The 17173-nt window shown below is 34.8% G+C and overlaps 1 protein-coding gene across 11 annotated transcripts in view; it reads right to left on the minus strand.

Moving 5' to 3' along the window:
• PCDH7 (protocadherin 7) overlaps positions 1 to 17173 on the minus strand; it is a 423055-nt gene that overhangs the window by 399971 nt on the left and 5911 nt on the right. Inside the window, exon 2 of one of the 11 annotated variants that reach the window (XM_059163998.1) lies at positions 12123 to 12406. The exons of the other annotated variants lie outside the window; for them this stretch is intronic. Within the exon in view, the coding sequence (XP_059019981.1) occupies positions 12371 to 12406 (36 nt within the window). The 3' untranslated portion in view covers positions 12123 to 12370. Of the gene's footprint in view, positions 1 to 12122; positions 12407 to 17173 lie in introns of those variants that run through there. 11 annotated transcript variants of the gene reach the window in all.

The following is a 17173-nucleotide window of genomic DNA, read 5'->3' on the forward strand; positions in this document are numbered from 1 at the left end:
CTGAGCCACCCAGACGCCCTCTTTTCAGAGATTTTCAATTGTAAGTTGAGGCAGGCAATGGAGACAATCATGAAAGTACAGAAAGATACAACTTCCTATGTCTATTCCTTTAGTACTTCCATTTTTTACTGTCTTTTCCTTTGATAAGAAACTTCCTTCCCACCCATATTATTTCAGTTATTAAAAAAAAAAAAAAAGTCCCAGTAAGAAACCAGCTTAAATGAGAAAAAAAAAAAAAAAAAAAAAAAAAAAAAACAAGAAAAGAAAAGGAAAAAATCAGTCGAATATTTTTTGGCCCTCCAAACAAATCCTCCTTTCATTTATTTATTTATTTTTTTGTAACTTGAGACTTCCCTCTCCAGTTTCAAAGTATGTTTTTTTTCTTCTATCTTCAGTAAGACATTTCTGCTTTTACTAAAAATGATAAAATAATATGTCTTCAATTCTCCAGCAGATGAGCACAGGACAATGCTTATTTTGATAAGAAGACAGTCTTTAAAAACAAATAAACTAATTCTTCTAAGAAAATAGGTTGGCTGCAGCTTTCAGCACCATAACTTAGTTTTTGCTTAATCTCCCTCCATCCCCCCAAAAGATCATTTGTTTACTGTAACACGTAATAAAAATTACATTCATGCAATAGCCAATGACTCACTGTTTGATTTTTACAGTTTCTTACCTCTCCCATGGAGAGATAAATAAGTTAGAAACACGAGATAAAGAAAAGTTGAGTGATCTGCTCAACCTCAGAGATCAAGACCAAAATAAATCCTATAAAATCTGCATCTGCCTCTCAGCCAGATTGTAGCCATTAATGCACAGGCTTATTGTACGATAAGGCATGCTTTTAGTTGTGAGGATCTTTCTGCATTTCAGTGTCTCTTTATAGGAAGCAGGATGTGATGAATAGTTTCTTTCTTTCTGACTCTTAACAAAAGCAAAACTAAATTCACAGCTCAAATGGCAGCACTCTTACTAATGCTACAAATCCAAAAAGCACCACACAGGTCAACTGGGAACACAAGGTAAGTTGCACAAGCATGCAGAACACAATAATTGAGGACTAGAAATGTGGCTGGATTTCCTTTGTTTAGGCTTCACACAAATCACTCTCCTTTTCTTTGCATGGCAGCTCTGTGGCCTGAAATGAGCATTGCTGATGGACAAGAGAAAGGAATACAGACATATTTATGTAGATGATAAAAGTACTATGTACGAATGAATTTATTTTATAAGCTGTATCTGTTCTTCCTTCACATTGTGCATCCACTGTCAACTGCAGTGTGACACAGTGGGGACACTTTATGTCCCTCAAGGATGTCATATCATCTAATGGTTAATAAACAATATTCTACATGATTTTTGAAAGCATAAACATATAGGAAAACCAAGTTCCTCCTTAAATCACTTCTCAGACTTAAACAGAGCAGTTACATGATTATAAATGCTTCTTTGCCTTTAGGAGTCCCTGCCTTGTGCTATAGCAACAACTGTTCTTGTTTTACAAAAAAAAAAAAAAAAAAAAAAATCAAAAAGTTCAAAATTCAGGGCAGTAAATTCTCAAGGACACATAAACACATAAACACAATTACTTGCTTACTGTTTAAAGTAGGTATTTCATGCTATTTATTATTGACTTAGCACAATCCCCACTCTTCTACATGAATAGAAAAAAAAAAGGCAACACAACTCGCAAAGTATGTCTGGGAAACATTTTTTAGAATGATAATAATATATGCAGAATTTCACCAAGTTCTTGTAATATAGTTATGCAAAACACACTGTGGTTTTTTTTGCATTTTCTTCTATTTTTCCCTCCCTGAAAGTGTACCAGTATCTACATTGATGTTTACGGATTTCATAACTGATTGCCCATTTTCAGGCACTAAATTTGGAACAGCTTTCCAGCTCAAACCAAACTGTTTCTATCTCCTTTACTTACACTCTACTGATGTAGTCATTTTAGAACGTATTAATGATGCCAGCATTGAATGAGCCAATAATAAACAGTGACTAATTTCCAGAGTAGTTTGACTTTAAGTTGGTTGTTTTCGAAAACAGGAATGAAACTTATAAGAGAATGTTAAACATGTGGTCTGGTGGGTTCCACAAAAATTCAAGTAAGACCCGGAGATGAGGTGGATTCCTTAACATTTGATCCTACCTTCTTTCCGTTAGTTGGAAATAACTGCAATGCTAACAATATTTTTAATACTTGTTATTAATGAAACAAAATTCTACAAGTTTTTAGAGGATGGTGGAAACAACCATCTCAAAAATTTGATTCAATAATTTTAAAGCTTAAAAAGTTTAAAACATACCAGTAGTACTAAAGATCCTTTCAGACCATAAGATGCAGAATTACTACATAACAGAACCCAGAGTTATACTACAAAGACATTTGTTCAGAGACATTTATGCAATTGAATAAACATCCTATAATAAAAAGGGCCATCAATACATTAAGAAAACACTGTCATAGGAAAAAATTAGTAAATTATTATTAAGGAATGTATTTCAAATGCCTTTGGTTGTATTCATCCACGTTTCAGAGGACTGAAAGCCTGTGTCATAAAGAAATAGAATAGTAATATACTTTAGCAGGAAAACTATGACATGATAGAAGATATATTTTAATTGAATGTTTGATAATGAGCAACTAATTTGAGGAAAATGAGAATAAATTACAAAAAAATATTTTATAAGGAACTCACCTTTATTTTGCTTTCTTTCAAATTTTGTGACTATTTAGAAAACAAAGACCAAAAACTCAAAAGAAAAACACGTATTTTCTTTCTGGTAAAGAGGTATATAAAATGTATGTTTTAAAAACCTCCAGGTAAAATTTTATTCTCTATAAAAGACATTTCCTATTCTAAATAAAATGGAAATTTATAAAATAATGAGTTTATGTTTCCTACTTGTATTAATAATATACATAACAGACTTTGTGACTACTGAGTGAAGTAAAGAATACTAAGATAAGTAACAGAAAAGGAAAATGCATTAATGATGTGTTTCCAAGAACAGAGAGTGGGTAGAAGGAAGAAGCACCTACTAGTCTAAAATCTACCTTCCCATCTTTTGATTTTAACTTTGATTAAGGTTTAAGATGGTATTAAAAAAAATAAACTGGACTGAGTGACCTGATTTCAAGAACAGAGTAAAAAAGGTATGAAAATGGGAAGGTTGAAATAGCACTGAAGTCTTTTTTTTTTTTTAAAGATTTTATTTATTTATTTGACAGACAGAGACCCCAAGTAGGCAGAGAGGCAGGCAGAGAGAGAAAGAGAGGAGGAAGCAAGCTTCCCTGAAGAGCAGAGAGCCCCCGATCCCATGACCCTGGAATCATGACCTGAGCCGAAGGCAGAGGCTTTAACCCACTGAGCCACCCAGGCGCCCCAGCACTGAAGTCTTTAAGAGAAATATATTAATGCAATTTCCTTCTCCTAGAACTAGATGACTCTCAATCAGACATGTTCTGTCCACTTCACATATACACAGAGGTTGAGGGTGTGGCCCTTCAGCCACCATCTGTATTTGACCCTGTGCTTGGCCACTTGACAAACTGTGTTGATCATGAGCAATAATCAACCCTGTGTGTCAATTTCCACATCTACAAAGTAAAGATAATTAGCTCTATTTCACAGGGTAGTTGTACCTATTTAATGAGTGAAATTATGTGAAACATGTTGACCAGTGCATAGGATATGGCATATAAGTTTAGCTATTATTATTTATGTAAATAAATTTATGTAACAGATTGTTATCTGTTTTCATTATTGTTGCTTCTCTAGTGCTGAGAATAACAGTTTGCACACAATTATATAACTGTCATACAGTAATCACTCATACAGTGTTTGCTCTGAAATGTTAACTGTATTACCTATGTGTCTGTACATATATAAGTACATATACATAGTATGCATACATGGACGTGCACAGAGACACTAGTTTCTTATTAAAGGTAAATCGCTAGAGAAAAAGGTGAGAAATTTTTAGTAATAAAGTAAATTAAATGTTCCTGAGCTAATACAGTGTGCATTGGTTTGGAAAGAATAGGTATTACCATCTTTTGTTCCTAATGCTGCGTAGAAATGCCATCTCTATTTAAAATGATCCTTGTGTTCAACAGTTAAATGCAATGAAAAGCAGATTCAGATGCAGTAATAATAATTTTAAAAAACCTTCAAGTTCATGCCACAATTATTGTCATTTCCCGGAAAAAAAGGACTGACTAATCTGCCATTTTTAATATAGGAGGTCAAATGTAAAATTAGCTCTAGAAGCTTAGAAAGATAATTCTTAGAAAAAGTCTATTCAGCTGTTATGGTCCATTGCCTAGAAATTCTGACCAAAGGACAGGAAAGAAAGAGCTCCTCTCCCTGACTTTTGATGAGTTTATTCTGTATTACGGTAACTTTCTTTTTTTTTTTTTTTTTTTTTTAGATTTTTTATTTATTTATTTGACAGAGAGAGATCACAAGCAGGCAGAGAGGCAGGCAGAGAGAGAGAGAGGAGGAAGCAGGCTCCCTGCTGAGCAGAGAGCCCGATGCGGGACTCGATCCCAGGACCCTGAGATCATGACCTGAGCCGAAGGCAGCGGCTTAACCCACTGAGCCACCCAGGCGCCCACGGTAACTTTCTATCTAACTTCCTACATCTTGCTGGACATATATATATATATATATATATATATATATATATATAGTTCCTAGGCTGCTCATTGCATATTTTGTAACATGATTTTTTAACCTTACAAGGCAAATAAAAAGACACAATAAAAAAATCCTCAGTGTGTCTGAGAATTCGTGTAATGATACAATGTACTGGATGCAGATGTATCAACAGACGGTGAAGAGTCCGTCAGAATGTGGTACCAGCCTTGGACATGTTTGGCAGTTTCTGAAAGCCGTGAGAAATCTGGATCTTGGTAAGAAGAACAATGATGCACTGTGCGTGAAAATCCACTGAGACTGTCCTTAGAAAAAGAGTGATTATTAAACCTATATTATTATATTTTCAACTGACTCCCTCCCCACTTAACTCCTACTGCTTTTCCTTTGGATCTTGATGCTGAAAATATACTAGAAATTTAAGGCTACATATTACTATCATTTAAAAAGACCTCCTACATTTGTGGAAAAATTTTTGGACTATTTTATATAAATATTGTTTTTACATGAATTAATACACCCAAATGCCCTTATCGGTTGGCAAAATTAAAATAACTAAGATGCTACTTAATATCACAAATCCATGTGAAAGCTGAAAATTGCAGAAAGCATTCAGTGATATGCATAAAAAGTTAGAAATAATAAGCTAAAACATAGACTTCAGTTGTGTCCCCCTAAAATTCATATGCTGACGCTCCAAAGCCCAATGTGACTGATTTGGAGCTACAGCCTTTATGGAGGTTATTTGGTTGAATGAAGTCAGAACGTGAGGCCCTAATCTGTTAGAACTGGTGTCCCTAGAAAGAGGAAGGGATAGAGAGAAAGCCATTTGAGGACACATTGAACAGAGAGCTGCCTACAACTAGGAAGACAGTCTTCATCAGAAATGGAAATTGCTAGCAGCTTGATCTGGGACTCCTGGTGTTCTGAACTGCGAGAAAGTAAGCTTCAGTTATTCAAGCCATCCAGTCTCTGGTATTTTGCTGTGGCAACACTAGCAAGCTGATACTGATTGTCTTTTAAACCTGCTAAGAATACATAGGAGCTATCCTGGACTAGAATAAAGAGCATACCACAACCTATGTAAATTAAAATCTATCAGGGATACCACACTAATAAAAATTCTCAGATTTGCTAAGAGAAGTACATTGGAAGGGAGTTGACTATGAGGGCGTTAGTGGACTCTGTTATATGTAGAGGGTATGGGATCTAGGAGAGATTCTGTTTTGCTCTTCCCCAGCTCCATATGCCCCATGGAGATAATAATAAGACCCTCTTCTTGGACATGTAAGAAAGTAGTAAATAATATGATGTACTACAGCCCTAACCAGAGTGATTGTCACAGAATAAAACCACAGTAACCCATGGCTTTTAGAGACTAGTCATGATGTGAGAAACAAAAATTCCCAGGAAAGATTGCACAGAAGACGAAATAACTGAAAAAAAATGATGGGATTTTTTTTTTTTAAGTGTCAAAATGGATAATATCAGATCACATCAAAGTGTTACAAGCTGTTCTTAAACCACTTGCTTTACAGCGGTGAGCTCTTTCTTCTCCTTCTTCACCACGGAAAGCTCAACAGGCATTGAAAGTCTTTCTGATACTATCCAGGGCCTGTTGATGTAGGTAGACACCTACACCTGGCTGCACCTTACTCAGGGATCAGTATCACTTTGAAGAAATCAATCAGGGCAAGAGAATTGCAGATGCTTCAAACAAGTAGTGGAACAAATTAAAACAAACACTCTCCCAACCCCAAAGGGAGAAAAAAAAAAAAAGAAAGAAAAAGAAAAAGAAATGAACCCCAAAGGGAGAAAAAAGAAAAAAAAAAAAAGAAAAAGAAATGAAAAGAAAGTGAAAAAACATTTTAATATAATTGGTAGTGAAAATACGCCAAACGTGTAAAATGCGTCTTAAGAAGGCTTAGAGAAATTCATCGATGACTAGAAATATTATCTTAAATTGTGGTAATGCTTTACAAACCTCCAATTGTTTAACTAACCCCCTCATAAACCCTGTCATGTAATCAGAGCAGCGGTTGTTATGTAAAATGACAGAGGACACTTTCAACAGGCTTCTGGACTCAAAAGGACTTACACAAGGTCACACTGGCCAATCAGTGACAGGACCGGGACAAAAAGGCAGATGTTCAGATTGCCTTATCCAGCTCATTTTCTATTTTGGCAGAGGCCTTTGAGAAGTGAACTACTGAATGGAGGTTAGGAATTACAGAGACTCTCACAGAGAATTCTGGTAGCCTGACTTACTGTCTGTAATCTGTCCTAGAATTCAATTTCTGAGACTTGAATGAAATTAGGACAAGAATCAACTACATGGCAATAATGTGGCCACTTTAAAAAGTTACAGTAGGCGTGCCTGGGTGGCTCAGTGGGTTAAAGCCTCTGCCTTCCTGGGATCAAACCCCACATCAGGCTCTCTGCTCCGAGGAGAGCCTGCTTCCCCCCGCCCCCCACCCCCCACCGCCTGCCTCTCTGCCTACTTGTGATCTCTGGCTGTCAAATAAATAAATAAATAAAATCTTTAAAAATAAAAATAAAAATTCCAATAGTCGAATATAATGATATGAAGGAGAAGATGAGTATGCTGCTAATGAAAGGGCTGTGGGTTTTTCTTTTTTCCTTTTTTTACTTCTTTATTCCTATCTTTCTCTCAAAAGTATGGGAGCAGAAAGGGAACGGAAACAGAGCCGTTGGACATGATCTTCCAGACTGAAAACAAAATCCAAACCAAAACGAAACACCTGGTCCAAATGGGGGGAAGTGGATGTTTATTACATTTTGACACTAATCTTGCAATCATATCAAGCCATGTATAGTTCTTAGGTTACCAGGGCCTTGGGCCAGAATTCAAGGCCACAAACATTTGCTTTTGTCAGACCTGATTTTTTTTTTTTTTTTCTTGATATAATGTCCTTATATCCTGGATGCCTAGCTGGAGTTGGAGAGGCCCGGTGCCTTAACAGAGTTCGAGTCTTTAAAAAACTACTGAAGGCTACTCATCCTACCCCCAAGGCCCTAAGCAGAATCCTCCTTTCTTCAGTACTGTTGATCTTTGTGAGGTACTGACCTAGTTATCTGCTTAAAGCAATTTACACCAGGGTGTGCCAAAGACTAAACCCAACTCTTTCAGAAGTCATTTGCAATTTGCATTTGCAATTGAAAAGAGTGCTCCTTTGAATCTGGGATCCCAAGGAGTTTGTTTTTTCTTTTTTTGTTTTTTGTTTTTTGCTTTTTTGCTTTGTTTTTTAATAGAGTCGCCACACAATGTTATAATAGTTTCATGGGTACAACATAGGGATTCAACACTAAGGAGTTGTAAGACAGTTCTCAGCTCCCACTTCACTGCCCATCACTCCTGAGAGCATATTCTCCCTTCCAGACCTCTTTCCTTAGTAAACGAAGTGATTGTTTCTCTTTACAGATATTCCAGGCTTTCACCTTTCAAAGTGACGCTCACCTTGTGCTTTCAGAATAAAAATGGAAACATACTTTATCGGTGAGCATGTTTCGGTGCAGTGAAAGGATATTATCTGCAAGAACACATAAAGTGACGATATAGACACTCATGCCTATTTTTTCCATAAGGAAAGGGATAAGGATAAAGATAAGAATCTGTGTAAGTTGAGAACAAGGATCAGAACTCTACTGGGTGGCCAGTGCCTCCCTGACTTACTCTGCATATTTGCTTAATAGTTTAATTTTATCTTTTTAAAGGGTTTGGTGTTGAGAACACCACCAAGGAGGAAGGAGAGTAAATGACAATATTTCTCACTTGTTACTCAAATGAGAGTCATACCCACACAGGAAAGGCAGGGACTCTAGCTGGGACTCTAGCCAGCACAGCAGGTAGAGTTTTCTCATGGAGACATCCAACCAGCAGGGAAAGAAAATATCTATTAGGACATTCAGAGTCCGATATAAAAGTGATACCATAGTTCAGTGATCCAATATGAAGAGATCTTCTGTATTTAGCATCAAAGCCCAGGCTCTTTGTTGTTCAACAAATACTTAACGAGTGTCTCCTCTGTGCTAGGCACTCACTCTACCAAGCACCGGGAAAACCATGATAGACCAGACAGATTTGGAGGCAGCCCTTGAGAGTTTCATGTATATATCTTACCTACCTTGCCTATTTTTGCACTGTCCTATCTAGGAAGAGACTTGTTTTAACCGTCCTTTTAATTACACGCCAAAGCCTTACACTGTGTATTAACAATTCAACAAATTAATATAAACTCTACAAAAGGGATGAAAACACGACACACACATCCAAGAAAAGTGCTTTGCAAAGTTATAGATTGAAAATTATTCCCAGAAACATATTTCAAACTGTGGATTTACTTCTTAAGGGCCTTGGTTTTTCTAGAGATAGCCTCAAAAATACAGTTAGGTTTAGAGTGACTTACCCAATTCTTAAGGTGTTTGTTTGAAATCACATATGGGGTTGTTTATAAATCCAGTTAATTAGATTTGCACATTATACCTACAGCGTTTTTGTTTGTTTGTTTGTTTGTTTGTTTTGTTTTTTGGTAGTTTTAAGTGCAGTTTGTGACTGCAAAAAGTTTGACAACCTGGGGCACGTTCTAAGGAGTTCTTCAGAGGTGATTTTACCCAGATAAATCAGAAAACAGACTATATTCAAAAGCACAGATTTCACATCTTTCCCCAAGTGTTTGCAGTACACTTGAATTCCGACCTGATATTTCTTCAAAGACTTTATAAAGTTCTTCAGGTAGTTCCACCAGTCAGTCACAAATAAATTTTTCCTTATTTTAGTTTCCTCACTTCAGAAATAACAACGATTTTTTTCCTCACAGATTGTTCCGAGGAGCAAATGAGCAAACATAGTGTTTGATGCTTTGAAACTTAAGAAGCATGATGCAAATATAATCTATCATTTTCTACTCCATAATCTTTTTTATAATAGATTAATTCCATGAGGACAGAGACTCTATCTTATTATTTTTTGCATACTCAGTACCAGTGCCAATATTAGATGTGTTCAAAGTGATTAAACCAGTCTCTAACATTCTCATTTTCTTCTTTAGATTTTGTGATAGAAAATAAAATATTATCTTATCATTTAAAACAAAATATTCCAATACTGAAATTTACAGCCTATCAGGTGGTATGTTCTGAATCTATCTCCATCTGTCCACAGGCACCTCTCTATGTGGTAAATTCCAGTAATCACAAAGGAGATTGATCAAGAGACCTGAGGTGGATGACGACTGGGGGCAAGAAAGGCGGAGAAAGGAAGTCTGTGCAAAATAGGAACCAATGGTGACATGCTCAGAGATTAAAACACACACATATACACACAGAGAAATGATAATAGGCTTCTAAAAGCTTTTGCTGTTGATGAATACTTCTGTAATAGTATGTTGTTGATGACTCTGATTCAGCTACCTAGTACACTAAAATCTTTGGGAGTGTTATTTTTTTTGTTGCGATTTATTATGTTTTTCCAATAATAGCCATAGTTCCCCACTCCAAACAAACTGCAGTGGTGGTTCTGAACACTTTTCAACTGTTTCCATAACAAAACACATTTTTCCATGGCAACCAAGAGTAGGAACACACATACACAACTGAAATAGGGATTGCACATGACAACATTTACTCTCACTCTACGGGTGATGTAGTTGGAATGGTTGTGTTTTATTTCATATCTTTCTGATTGTGGTAGAGATGCACTAAATCAATCCATGCCTCAATAATGTGCTGCGACCCACGTTTTCAAAAGGCTGCCTTAGAATTTTCTTTGTGAAAGTATTTATGTATATCCTCTCTATATAGTTGCAGTTAGATTATCCTAAAATTCTGGACCTTTTTCCTGTATAATTTGTTTTTTAATTGATATGATTTGTTACAGGATTCATACTTTAAGTATACCTAAGGAAGTTTACTACTTTTGATGAGGAAACATGACATTTTCAAGAAGCAGAAAGTGGTAAGGGTTTTTTCACCAGCTTCTTAGACTGGTCCTTGTGCTTAAAACAAACTGAGAAGTTGAGGATAATTAGGTTTTATTCAGGAATTTCACTACGGTTTCAAGAATATTTCTGAAAATGTCATTTGTTTTTGTAAAATTAAACACCTAATAGAATAAAAACCTTGAAATATATACATTAGGGAATTGCATGGGTTAAAGTACACTGCCTATCACTCCACATTTTAGTATTTTTCCCATATTTATTTATCATCATTATTTTTTAGAGAGAGACCGAGAGCGTGTGCGTGTGTGTGTGGTGGGGAGAGGTAGGGAAGGGAGGAAGAGAAGCTTAAGCAGGCTCCACGCCCAGGGTGAAGCCCAACATGGGACTCTACCTCAGGACCCTGAGATCATGAGCTGAGCTGAAATCAAGATTTGGACGCTAAACCAACTGAGTGACCCAGTATTCTTCAAGTATTTATTTATTTTTATTAGAGGGCTTTTATATTGACAATAGTTCACACACACACACACACACACACACACACACACACAAAATTCCAAGAATCTGGCATTCTTAGTATTTCAAAACTTGTGGAAAACTTTGTAGGGCAGATGATGTGGTAAATGTATTAGAATTTGATCAAACTTTACACACAAAACACTTATTTTTAGGCACGAATACACATACAACAAACATTAGAGATATAAACATTAGAGAATTAGAGGGACCACCCAGTGGAATCCCTAACTTACCCAGATTATTACTTACAGAACTAAAATTCAGCCACTCTCTCTCTCAACCATATCTAAATTCTGAATTCTCGGAAGCAGCCTGAAGTTATGTTATCTGACATCAAATAGAATAGCCTTCAGATAAATGTACCACAAAAGCAGGAAGCCACAAATCCCTTCTGAACGTGACTACAGTGACTTTCGTAAATCTAAGTAAAAATTCCAAATTTTCTTAAGGAATTTAACAACAACAAAAACTTAAAAATTCTATAGATAGTACAGATTCTTTGGTCGGTATTTCAAGATTAAGGATAAACCAGTCCATTGGCAGTAACTACTTAATACAAAATTAATCTCTCAAATTTGTTTTATAAACAATTTTTTTTAATAAATCTTGCTCAAAGTCCTTGCATATAGATGTGTAGGAGCACACACAAATAAACACAGTGACATTTAGAAACACACACACAGGATGAACAAGAGACACTATCTTTTACTCTAACACACTATCTCACTGGCCTGGAAAAGATTGTGATTCCAAAGCCATTTAAAAATATTGATCAACTTGGAATTTTATCAAACATCACTATTTAAGCTATTACAGACAAAGACTCAATAGACTTAATTTTCCTGGGTCCACAGAAAGCTAGAATCTCAAAAGTATTGCTGGAATGTGTCTTGGGACCTTTTTATTTTATTTTTTTTAATTTCTGCTAACCACCTCTTTGATAATGGAATTCCTGGTGACTTAGACATCCATTGGTAGCACATTTCTTTATTAATACTGCTTCTTTTATAAGTTTATTTATTTCAATAGTATTCTTCCTTAAATGAGGGGGAGGAAAAAAAAAAGAAAAAAAATAAAACCTTGAAAATCAAATGCACAAGTGAAACAAGCAGTGATTGGCTGACACCCCACGGCCAAGGGCAGGCTCCAGCAGGTTTCGGAGTAGCAAGGTCATCAGAGTATGGTGCATAATGGAGCATCATATTAGAGTGGAATTCAGCCAAACACAGTAATGTATGGATGTAGACGCATCTGAAAGAAGGAAAATAAAGATTTATGCAGGTAAAAAAAAAAGTGTGATGAATATTTTTTCCCCAGTATCTTCTACCCAATCAGAATGCTGTGGTAGAGGTTTTGGTGCAGAGATTTTTTTATTTACTAATTACCTGTTTGTAAATAATAAAAATGCCCAGGGTGGGTAAAGTTAACTCATCAGATGAATCCTACTCGGAAGCTTTATTAGTTTTTTTTTGTTTGTACACAGCATTAGAGTTCAATATAAACATCACCAAATTCCTGAAAATAAACTTTGATTCCGCCTTTAAAACATTAATTCACCAGAAGTGATAATTAAGATTAGTTTTAGTGGTTTCAGCTCAGTTCTTCTTGGAATGTGATTTCTCCCACAACACTAATGCTAAATAAAGCCTGTGTAATGTTCTGAAACGGAGTCCCTGCTTTAAAAAAGATTCTAAAGGCTTTTAAAATAAATAAGAGAGAAAAGTAGAGCTGACTCAAGATCTATATGAACAGATCTTATTGTTTCTATGGAGTCACAGTAAATAAATGGATGGGGAGCCTTGCTATAGTCCAGAAATTGCTTATATACAGCTTAAACATAAAGCTCTAAATAATTATTATACTAAATTTCCAACATAACCTCTACCACTCTTCTCTCTCAGGAAAAGATATGGTGGCAAAATATCTAATAGCATTGGTGACAATTGTGAAGCAATGGTTATCACAGTATATTCAGTTTTTAAAACAGTTCAAATTTTATTTTTGAAATTAATAAAGTCCATCATTAGCATTTTATCACTATATAAATTTAAACTTGATACATTGGATTGGTTAACTGCCTAACAAAAGAGGCAATCCAACTGAAAAATTTAAAAATGTCACATTCTTTTAAAATTTGCTAGAAAACAAAATTAAAGAAAAGTTAGTTCACAACTGTGTGTTAAGGGCACTATGAAGGTAGAGCACAACGGCAAAGTTGGCAAAATGCAAAGGAGCAGAGAAGCCAGACAAAATCATCCATATTGATGAAAAAGGTAAAAGATTATTCTGATTAGAATTCGTATAAGCTTTCTATACATACAGCATAGAAAGCTTCTATTAATTTCTATTAAGATTATGTTTTTATTGAGGATATACTAATCCCAGATAGAAGCTTACATCCTGTTGTCATGGTTCTGTTAAAATTAAAAATTCTGTCAATTAACCTGTTGCATATATGTTTTAAACTATGTTAAGTTACTTCAATGAGTGTAATCAATTGTTATTCTACATAGGGAAAAAGAACCATTAATTTCCTTTGAATAGCTATAAAATTTGAATTATAATTTCTCCAATAATTTACAGATTAAAAACTAGAGCCTAGGGGTGCCTAGGTGGCTCAGTGGGTTAAAGCCTCTGCCTTCAGCTCGGGTCATGGTCTCAGGGTCCTGGGATCGAGTCCCACATCGGTCTCTCTGCTCAGCGGGAGCCTGCTTCCTCCTCTCTCTCTCTCTGCCTGCCTCTCTGCCTACTTGTGATCTGTCAAATAAATAAATAAAATATTAAAAAAAAAAAAAAAACTAGAGCCTAAAGCAGAATTACATCCTATTGTAAAAAATTCAGTCTTTCTAATCAAATATACAGTTATACATACACAGGTAAATCTCAGATTTCTTTCTCTATTGAAATATATATAGTGAAAATTATGTGACTTCAATTTTATTCATAGAGATAAAAAATAGAACCAGAACACTGGCCTCTACATTCCATGACTTGTATCCACATTGTATCCTCAATAATCTTGTGATCTTAGCCAAATTATTTTATCATAAAGCCTTCAACTTCTTAAGTTTCATTACATCAGTCAAGGAACCAGCAGAAAACCAAATTCACACCTCAATGGTACAGAGAGATAAAGGCCTCAGTCTCTCTTCATATAAAATGAGGGAACTGGTTTGGATGATATCTTTTAATTAAAAAATGTGATGACTCCAGTGATTTTTAGATACAAACATTAATTGTTGATTATATTTTCTTTCAGTTTTGTATATGTTTAAAGTTCAAATATGTTCTGTTTATTAATGTATGAATATCACAATGAAATAAAAGTCCAATGGTGCCATACTTAGTTTATATGAATATATCTGTATGTGTTTGTGTGTGCAGAGAGACAGAGAAAGAAAAAGAAATAACAGGTGTACATTTTCCCACATTTATAAGGTATGTAATTACTCCAAAATAGAAGATAACAGGAAAGAATGATTTTGCTATATTTATCCAGCTGCATGATTTACTTAAAATCTATAAATTGACTTTGTGGTCTCATGTCTAAGTTATTAATTGACTTGGGATAAGTTTGAGATAAGTTTCAGATTGTCATACCTGACATAAAAATTTATAAATGCAAGGTAAATCAGATCAGTGGATGACCCTTTCCTTATTCATAGACATCCAGAGATCTAGGTAATGTTGCTTTAGTAGATATCTCCTGACGAAAAACATAACCTTTCATCAGTTATTAGCCACTCGTCTATTACATCAGGCCAAATGTAACAGAAATTTCACCATATGCAGATGCCCTGTACCTCCTGAAAGATTTCTGGTTGTACACAGAAGAATCATATTGTAGAAATTATGCTTATCGAAATGAGACTAGAAGCTATGGTTGGCATCACTCTGCAGATGCGTTCCTACTATAATATGTATGATGTAATGTGCATACACGAACAAACTGATATTTACTTTTTTCAGTGCTGAAAACTCTAATAGATGATGGCAAGTCATCCATTTGCTTCCAGACTGGAAGTAACTTAAGAAATAATTTCTGCCGTATTTTTTACTAAGTATACAATGAATATATTGAACACAATTTGAGCACTTAAAGAGAATATTATTCAGACTCCATTCTGCAGTTCCAAAGGCAAGGGAAACTATCACTGGATTTAATATGAATTTTTCTTGAGCATTTCTGCATCAGCTACAAATGGATTTTTAAATTAATGTTTATTCAGGCTGTATCTTCCTTACTCTTGCCAAAAGTAAAGTACTTTACTTTCCATTTACTAAATACAATAAAATTTTTACTTGCCAGTGCGTTATCTAAATAAGAGCATGGCATGAATAAACTCAACAGGACCTAAAAATAATAAACAAAGTAGTGACTATACTTTCATATGTTTACTAATCTTCTGGAATTATACTATTCTTTAAGAAAATTGAAAAAATATTTAACACATAATACGACTCTGAAGATTATAAAATAAGTAGAAAAATAGAATGCCTTTGCTTTTATTTTATAAGTCAAAAGCACAATTGTATTTCCAAGTCACAAAACTTGAACAACCACTAAAACCAGGTTTACCAAGCAAAGGAAAGTTGGACACTTAATCTCAATAATGCTGTCAATGATCCACATTAGGCTCAACTAGACACATTATTTAGTTGAGAGCAAAGGCTATTGTTTTAACTGCAAAGATCTGAACTATGGAAACCTGGGCTACATCATCAGTTTTGCTAAGGTGTGATTTTCAGAAAGAAAGAAATAAAAAATACAGCAACTCTGCAACACACATCTTTTAGATTCTGCCAAAGAGTAACTACAGAAGCTTGATTTAAAAATTTCTAGACCCAGTGAAAACAAGCCAAAAAGGGGGGAGGGGCATTATTTACAAACTTGTTTCCATAAAGCTGTTTAACTTATTACAATATAACCATTACCAGGATTTAAAAGCAACACTTTGAAATGTCTAATTATCATGAAGAGGAAAACACTGTAAACAAATACCCTATCCATTATATCACAGGTAAAGAACTATGTTAAAGCAATTCAAGATAATTATAAATACAATGAAGACTTTATGTCAGATGAAATCTTTGATTTTTAATGAATCCCTATCATAAGGAATTAAAATATGGCATCCCTCAGGGTTTTTCTTAGATAAATTCAATATCAAAGGGGAGAATTATAACAAAACCTGTGTTCTTTATTTTATTTTATATCAAATTTAAACACAGAAAATACATTTTGGCAGTTGTTTTTAGGTACAGCTAATATCTTTTAAAAAATAAAAATGGAAAATCATCTACTTATGGCACAAACAAAAATCAGAACAAAAAAGATCCTGTTTACTGTGTCAGATGTCTAAACAGAATGTAACTTTGTAAATGGATCCCTTGTCCCCTGACAGCAATATTGAAGAGATGAAGAGTATCAATTACTATTACTAATTACATTAAGGGGAATGTATTTCATTCTCCTTTATTTCATTTTGTTTCAGCTATTTATTATGGTAAAAACTTTACACATCTTTTGAATACCTAACAACATAGAAGTTTTCCAGTCACTTTTGGCAAACTGCATGATTTATACCAATGGCTTTGCAGGTTTTCTATTTTGGTATACAGACTTCTTTGCTCTGTTAAGAGTCTCTAACACCATACATTAGTTTATTTATAAGCATATCACTTTGCCTTTTAAATAGGATGCCACAGCAGTCTTGGTATTGGCTGTCTTAAATATTCAAGAATATAGAGCCAAACTCATTTGATGAGGCAAATAAAGCTTAAGTGACAGCACAGAACACAGGAACGGGTTGTATAAAATATCTATAAATCTGCCACCTGCTATGTCCATTCCGAAGTTTAAGATTGTGCAATTTAAAATGTAAATGCCTTTCAGCCATGGGACAAAACATCCCATTAAGATGACAGTGAAGAAGTAAACATTCTGAAGAAAGATGTTTTCATATACTTTTTGCACTACATGTTATCATTTTCCAAGGAAATTTCTATAGACCTTAA

This window comes from Mustela lutreola, chromosome 1, assembly GCF_030435805.1.
Source record: "Mustela lutreola isolate mMusLut2 chromosome 1, mMusLut2.pri, whole genome shotgun sequence".
In the NCBI taxonomy this organism is placed as follows: Eukaryota; Metazoa; Chordata; class Mammalia; order Carnivora; family Mustelidae; genus Mustela; species Mustela lutreola.